Genomic DNA, 8,552 nt, shown 5'->3' on the forward strand with positions numbered 1-8,552 from the left:
CTCCTGGCACACCCTGGGGCTGTCATTCCACTCTTGGCCCTGTCATCCCAGTTCCTGAACACTCCTGCTCCACCCTGGGGCTGTCATTCCACTCCATGGCCCTGTCATTCCAGTTCCTGAACACTCCTGGCACACCCTGGGGCTTTACATGGTTCAAATGTTATTCTGTTATAGTTTATTAAATATTTTATTACACTATTTGGTTCAGAATATTTTTTCCTGTTTTACTCCTCTAAAAACTAGGTGCGTCTTAAGGTCAGGTGCGTCTTATTGAGCGAAAAATACGGTAACAGGATACAGAGCCAGTATAAATGGACAGTTTTCACAGTGGAAAGTGGTAAGCAGTGGGGTATCTCAGGGCTCGGTACTAGGTTTGGTGCTTTTTAACTTTTTTGTTAATGATTTTGAGTTGGGAGTAAGCAGTGAAGTGACTAAATTTGCAGATGATATTAAGCTGTTCAGGGCTGTGAGAAACAGGGGGAACTGTCAAGACTGGGCAAGTGCGCATCAACATGGCAAATGAGGTTCAGTATGGACAAGTGCAAAGTAATGCATATTGAACCAAAAAATCCTACTTATAAATATAAGTTGATGGGGGTCTGAACTGGTGGTAACTGACCAGAAGAGAGATCTTGGGAGTTGTGGTAGATAACTCACTGAAGATGTTGACTCAGCGTGCGACTGCAATAAAAAAGGCAAATGCTATGCTGGGGATTATTAGGAAGAGGACTGAAAACAAATCAGCCAATATCATAATGGCTCTGTAAAAATCTATGGTGCAGCCTTATTTGGAATGCTGTGTAGTTACTTACCAGTCTGTAATTTACCATTTCTGAACAAGGTAATTAAATGGGTAATATATGAACAAATCCAAAGTTTCCTGGATGAAGTGAACTAATTGTATCCTTCAAGCCTGGCCTCAGGCCTGAGTATGGGACTGAAATATCCTTAGGTGATCTGTACTGGGAGATGGACAGGGAAGTACAACCCTGTTGATCTTCCTGGATGTCTCAGAAACTTTTGATAACATTGCTCATGGTGTCCCTCTGGAATTACTTCTGGAGCTGGGACTGCTGTGCAATGGTTTCAGTTCTACATCAAAGGTAGGTTTCAGAAGGTGGGGCTAGAGGAATGCTGCTCAGCTTCTTGGCTGCTGGAGTCCCACACGATTTTATCCTTTGTGCTCTTCAGCAACTGCATGAGATCATCTGCAGATCTGAGCTGGGTTTTCACCAATATGTTGTCAGTGCTATCTCACACTTCTGATTGATCCCACAGAGGCTTTACAAAACTGTGATCCAGAGTCTGGAGGCAGTTTTGGGATGGATGTAGACTAATAAACTGGAGTCTGATGCCAATAAGATGAAAGGGCAGACATGGGATTTCAGATGTCTCCTGAATGAGGTTGTACCTCCCTTGAAGGAACAGGTACATAGCTTGGGGGTCCAACTGGACCCAGGTGTACTGCTGGATAAGCAAGTGTTCAAGGGTCCCTTTTACCTGCATCAACTGGTTAACCAACTGTAAACTTTCCCGGGCAGAAAAGATCTGGCCACTGTGGTGCATGCCCTGGTAACAGCTAGATTACATTACTGCAATGTGCTCTATATGGGGCTGCCCTTGAAAAGTGTTCAGAAGCTTCAACTGGTATAGATTCCCTGATCAGGCAGGACATAAACACTGTAAAATAAACAAATGGTCTCTGTGTGTGTAAGTGTGTATGAATGAATCATATACAAGCCTTTGAGCACATGGGAAGCAGGTGGGTTACGGCATTTTCCCTTAAAACAAAGTTAAGCACACTCAGTCCATGGTTACTCTGAAGGATGAAGCATGAGGCACAAGCCATTTGTCCCCTCTACTAAAGTAGAACAGTTGTCTAACATTTACTTATTTTATACTGTGGTTTTCTCCCCAATAGGGACTCAAAGCAGCTTAAGAGTATCATTTTCTTCTTCTTCATTTTGAAGGCAGTAAACATATTCTGAAGTAAACATGAAGTGTATTATTTGGAAAGAAACTCTCTTGTAGAGCCACAATAGGAGTATCAGCCTGTTTGTCTATTAAGATAAACTTTACAATGCTGAACTCTTTAATAATGTATTATCATTAAATACATTATTGTTGTATATTGACTATCGCCTAAAAAATCTTTCATGCCTTAGGACCCACATCAGCAGCTACCCATCCTGAGCACTTCCTGTTGCAGGTCCCCACCTTATGGAACGGCCTGCCTGAGCAGTCAGGAAGGTACCCACATTTCAATCACACTACAGATTGTGTAAAACAAAACTGTTAGGAAGGCATTGGTATGAAAAGAAAAGGGAAGTGGTATAGTGGAACAGGAACTGTTCAAAAGGAAAAAGGCTTGTAGTCTAAAGGCCACAATAACTTGCTCCTACTGCACTGTATTCAACTCTTGTAAGTTCATTTTCTGCATTGTTTCATGTTTTACGTTTCATACTTTTTTCAACTGTTTTCTAATATTTGTGTAACCCCAATCCTGTTGCATTGTCCATTGGATATCTTCTCACTGGATCAATTCTCACTGCATCAATTTTAGTAATCACCCCTGACTCTCAGTAAGAGAGTCAGTCTATAGATAGTAAAAAATAGTTATTAATAATAATTCTTATGTTGCTTTTTGTAATTTTATTGTATTGTTTATTTTGTGAGCTGCCGTGATCCAGTCTTGCTCTTCCAAAGATGATCTCAAACCATGGCAGTGCAAATACCCTTATTTTGGGAGTGGCCAGTGTGGTACAAGGGGTTAGGGTTGGACTAGGATATGGGAGGCCCAGGTTTAAATCCCCCCCCCCAGTCTGCCAGCGACCCAGGTTTAAAACCCCCCCCCCCAGTCTGCCATGGAAACTTGCTGGATAACCTTGGACCAGTCACACGCTCTCAACCTAACCCACCTGAGGAGAACAAGTAAGCCACAGTGGCTCCTTATTGAGAAGAAAGCCAAGGTATAAATGAAGTTACTACACAAATAAATGTGTCCAAGGCATCAATATAATAACAACAAATCCAAAAATAATAACAATAACAATAGGCCATCCCAATTACAATAACTCAAATGAAAACAAAGTCTGAGTCCAGTGGCATCTTTAAAACCAACAGAGTTTTATTCTGGGTCTAAGCCTTCGTGTGCACGCACACTTCTTCAAAGACTCAAACTCACTTCTGCTTCAGACCAGCACGGCCACCCACCTGAATCTATAAATCGAATGAGGCCGCCCCTGCCTCCTCAGGACAAAGATTCTGGGACACCATGAAAGGAAACCAAACCCTCCATGTTTTTGAGTACTATGATTTCAACCGGCCCCGAAACGTCTCTCCTCGCCTGGGCTTCAGTCGCGCAACTCTCGCGCTCTGTGCCTCAACAGCAGAAGAGCTCCGCCGCGGTCCACTCCCTCCCCGAGGACCAGGCTGAAAGCCACGCACTTCCTTCCCGCAAGGGCAAAAAGCGGGTTCTGCGAGCTCGACTGCAGAAAGGAGCCACTAGAGGGAGCCCGCGAAAGGCCTCCCTGCGCAGCCGACTCGCGAGAAGCCGCCACTACAGGGCGCTGTCTACAGGTCCACCGCGAGGGCCCGGCGACGGAGGCTGGGCTTCGCGAAACGTCTCGAACCCGATACTGGCACGCGCCGGAGCCCAACTCAGCCCTCGAGCGTCTCCCGACCAGAATACGGGCGAGTTCTGAAGAGAAACTCCTTGAGCCACTCACCCAGGCGAGGCAGGGGCAACTGCGAGCCCCTCTGTCCCTCCCATCTTCCCATCCACTCTCTGAGCTCCATCCAGCGTCCTTCCGGACATCGCGACCAGAAGACTTCGAGCCCAAATCCCAACTTCCAGAGGCCGGAACAACCGCCTCCTTCCTAACGGATGGTCTTAAAGCATTACGACGTACTTCCGGCCGCTGGAAGCTTCTATACCGGATATCTCTAAGTATCCCGAGATACCAGTAAGAAGTGACTTCCTGCCTATCCGTTTCCGGCGAGGCGGATAGGCTTCAGGGCATCCCCGTCCCAATTAAAAAGTTTTGTAGTCTCTCTGGACTCAAGCGCGTGAATTATAACTTCCGAGGTCTCTCAAAAGGAACTTCCGGGTTTCTTCTAGCACTTCCTGTTTGAGAAAAGATAACAAAAACCCCTTAAAATTAACACTGCTGTCCCTTTGTCGTCAAATACAAACAAACAAAGATACATTTTTGTCTCCAGGTGGTAGCCAGATTACAGGTTGGGAGAGTTGTGCGACTGTTGCATGGAAAACTAAAGTTTTCTGAAGAGCAAAAATTAAATTTTGAGTTTGTAAAAGAAGATTCATAAGAAAAACATCATTGAAATTTGAACACCAGTTAAAATTGATATATTTAAATAGCATGAATATCCATTTTCTAGAGATCTCCAAAGTCATCACATTTATCTGAATTTAGAATCATAGAGTTGGAAGGGGCTGGCCATCTAGTCCAACCTCCTCAATGCAGGATCAGCCTAAAGCATCCCTGAAAAGTGTTTGTCCATCCACTGCCTATAGACTGCCAGTGAGAGGGAGCTCACCACCTCCCTAGGCAGAGGATTCCACCGCTGAACTGTTCTTATTGTAAAAAAAAAACAAAAAACATCCAGGTGCTATCTTTTCACCTGTAATTTACACCTGTTATTGTGAGTCCTGTCCTCTGCTGGCAACAATAACAGCTCCCTGCCCTCCTCTAAGTGACAGCCTTTCAAATACTTAACGAGTTCAATCATGTCCTCCCTGAACCTCCTCTTCTCCACATTGAACATTCCCAAATCTCTCAGCCTTTCCGCGTAAGGCTTGTTCTTCAAGCCCCTGGTCATTCTTGTCACTCTCTTCACCTGCTCTGTTCTATCCCCATCCTTTTTTAAGTGAGTCCTCCAGAACTGCACACACAGAACTGCCAGTTTGGTGTAGTGGTTAAATGTGTGGACTCTGGGAGAACTAGGTGATTCCCCACTCCTCCACTTGCACCTGTTGGATGACCTTGGGCAAGCCATAGTTCTGTCAGAGCTATTTTTGAAAAAGAGCAGTTTCTGTCAGAGCTCTCTAAGCCCCACCTACCTCATAGGGTGTCTGTTGTAGGGAGGGGAAGGGAAAGGAGTTTGTAAGCCGCTCTGAGAAGGGTGGGGTATAAATCCAATCTCCTCTTCTACTCCAGGTGCAGTCTGACCAATGTAGTGTACAGTGAGACTATGAGATCTTGCAACTGGGATATTATTTCTCTGTCAATGCACCCAAAGACTGCATTAGCCATTTTTGCCGCTCCATCACGCTGACTGCTCCTCTAACCCAAGCTCTTGTTTCCGCTACCCAGTAAGGTTGCCAGCCTCCAGGTGGGAAATACAAAAACTGAGGGTCACAGTGTTAGGAAGATATGCAAAAATATATAGCACTGTGTATAAGAAATGTATGTTTAAGGTAGTTCAATTTTGTGCTTTTTATTTTATTTTTAAAAATTTTCTGTATTGCTATATAAATATTAGTGTCAAATATTATCAAAAACAGGTTTCACCCAAAAACACATCAAAGTGCAGGTTTACATTCTGTTCAAATATTGACAGCACCTTGTCAGTTTCACAATCTCTACTCCCACCAGATTCTAGTAATTTACCTGTTTCAGATACAATCTTTTTCAAAGACCGTGATATATATAAAGAACATAAGGTGCAATAATTTCTCTTTGTGAGCACAAAACTCTTAAGATAGCAGCATATTTTCTAGGGTTCCATCAGAACCCTTGGAGCAAATATAGCAACCTATCTAGGATAGCATATCTCTCAAGTTCTATCACCATGGACAAAATAGCTGATCATGTTTCAACCACTGAATCTACTTCAGGTTACTATAATTCTAATTTATTAGACAAATGGCTTCCTTTTATGGGTTACTCAGCACATTTTTTTTCAAATATCATAAGACAAATGGTATAAGGAGACTTTGGCTTATCTCAAAACGTATTTAAAAATATTTGTTGGTAATTATAAAATTGCTGCTTGTTACTAGTTCTCATATATATATAATTTTAAGGAATATATATTTGAACATTCAACTATGTACAGTTTGACATAATCACAAATGTTGATGTGAACCAGCAGCCCAAACACCATGCCTTGCTTACCACCATTTTTTAACTTTAAAGCGGTGGTTACCACCGCTCTGTTGTTCAGGGGGAAATCTGCAGTAAAATAGGCACTGAGCCTTTCTGCTTTCTCTCTGTCCTCTGTCAGAGTGTGTCCATTTTCACCCAACAGCGGGTCTGTCACCTTTTTAACCTTGTGTTTGCTCCTCACATGTCTTAAAAAACTTTTCTTGTTGTAGTGAGCCCCCTAGCCAGTGCTTTGGCCTCTCCTATGGCTGATCTACAGTGCCTAGCAACACTCAGATACTCTTCATTAGAGGTATGCCCTTCCCTCTGATTCTTCAGCATTTCCTTTTTTCTTCCTTAGTTCATCATGGAGTTCCCTGTTCATCCACATTGGTTTCTTGGATCCCCTACCATGTCTCTGTCTTGCTGGAACAGTGATGGGCTGAGCTTGCAAGAGCGCTTGTTTTAGGACAGCCCACCCATTACTTGCTCCTTTCCCTTCCAGCATTCTGCTCATGGAATTATTCTTATCATACCCCTGAGTTCATTAAAGTCTGCCCTACTAAAATCTTACACATCTGGCTACAAACTTCCTTGGCCCCCCACAAGCAAAAGGAACTTGAGGGGACATGGCAACTCACTGGGGACATGGTCACTCACTTCCCCTTAAGATCCCCACCATTAAAAAAAAAATAAATTAATTTCACCCTGTCTTCACCCTGTCTACCAACAGACCTGGGTCTCCCAGATACTAGTCTGACACTCTTAACCACTACACCACACTAGATGTAGCTTTTATCTCTTATGATATCTTTTCTCTTATAATCTAATTGTCATTGGATTTGATCCAACCAGCTTTTCTACTGATGAAAATGCTACAGTGGAGATTGTTGGACCTGCCTGTACAAGAGCCATGTGGGATGGTGGTTGTACTATGGAGGGGAATTGGGTACGTGTATGGGAAAAATTGGATCTGGACCATTATCAGATTATGGAAAGTATTCATATGCACCTGAAGTGCTTTTACAATTCAAATATTCTTTGTTTCTACTTGAAGCCATCTGGATTCTACTGGGCATTGCTGGATACAGGTATTGACCATCACCTGCCTTGAACTGTTTTTCCATTTTTGGTAGGGTAGTATTTTTTATTTATTTATTTATTGTTTATATTTACATCCCACCTTTCCAGATATCTGGCTCAAGGCAGCTAACAACATTAAAATGGCATAAACAACCAAATTAAAACAATTAATAAATACCATACCCGTTAAAACAACACCAGTTGCAATTAACCCAACAGAAATGGTGATAATCCAAATCCCATCCAGTGGAATCTCATGCCCGAGGGTGTTCCAGGGCACACTTATCAGTGGCAGCCCCTAATCGAAAGTCTGGTGGAAGAGCTCCGTTTTACAGGCCCTGCGGAACTGTAAAAGGTCCTGCAGGGCCCTGATGTCCTCCGGGAGCTCACTTTGTCCCAGTCCATGATCCTTTCCCTTTCCATTCCTGGATTGGTCTAGGGGAGAGACAGGATTATGACAGTTGCGACCCTGACCGCAGTGCTCTCTGGGGCACATATGGGGAGAGGTGGTCCCTCAAGTAGGCAGGCCCCTGACCATGTAGGGCTTTAAAGGTTAGCACCAGCACCTTGAACCGAATCCGATACGCTATAGGCAGCCACAGCCAACAACGGAGTACATACTTCTTTAGAAAGGTTATACTTTTATTGAAGAGCCATAGATGCATTAACATAGTCACTGTTAAGAATAGCGGTTGCCTCTTGAACCTAATGAGATATAGGGCATTCGTATGCACTGCGCTGGCCAATTAGGCACCCGCCGGCAAGCGTTACTAGGCGAAGCTGAGAATTGTTCAGCTCCCACGTTCGGCATGGATTTCGGCTTCCACGGCTGGCCACCTGTACTTCTTAAGAGATAAGCATTTCAACGCAAAGCAAGAGAGAAAGGAATGCAAAAGCCATTTACACAGACACTGAAAGAACATCCCAACCCCCATGGCAGCATAGCTGACATACTGCCCTCTCAAAGACAACTCCTCCTGCCCATTCCGGGAGATCTCCCGCCCATTCCGGGAGGTCTCCAAGTCATTCCGGGAGATTCCCTGGTTTGTCCGGGAAGTCCTGATGGAACTGACGTAACAGACGAGGGGGTCGAATATCCCCTAATTCCACCTATTCCAGGTGCTGGGGTCCAAAATCTACCCATTCCACCAGATACAACAATTTTCCACATTTGAGCGTAAAGTCCAAAAATTCTAGAGATCTCGTAATTTTCCTCGCCCTCAATCATGATTGGAGGGGGCACCGGTGCTGCAGGACACCACTCGCTGGAACTAGAATCCTTTTTTAGGAGGCTGAAATGAAACACAGAATGCAATTTCCTCAAGATTTTAGTTAAATCCAGCTCTACAGCAACATCATTAA

The 8,552-nt window shown here is 43.9% G+C and overlaps 1 protein-coding gene across 1 annotated transcript in view; it reads right to left on the reverse strand.

The window, feature by feature from the left end:
- LRIF1 (ligand dependent nuclear receptor interacting factor 1) overlaps positions 1–3,887 on the reverse strand; it is a 24,246-nt gene extending 20,359 nt beyond the window's left edge. Inside the window, exon 1 of the mRNA XM_015416419.1 lies at positions 3,729–3,887. Within this exon, the coding sequence (XP_015271905.1) occupies positions 3,729–3,817 (89 nt within the window). The 5' untranslated portion in view covers positions 3,818–3,887. The remainder of the gene's footprint in view (positions 1–3,728) is intronic.
- Positions 3,888–8,552: the final 4,665 nt, after the last annotated feature.

This window comes from Gekko japonicus, unplaced genomic scaffold, assembly GCF_001447785.1.
Source record: "Gekko japonicus isolate JY-2015 unplaced genomic scaffold, Gekko_japonicus_V1.1 scaffold1812, whole genome shotgun sequence".
NCBI classification, from domain to species: Eukaryota; Metazoa; Chordata; class Lepidosauria; order Squamata; family Gekkonidae; genus Gekko; species Gekko japonicus.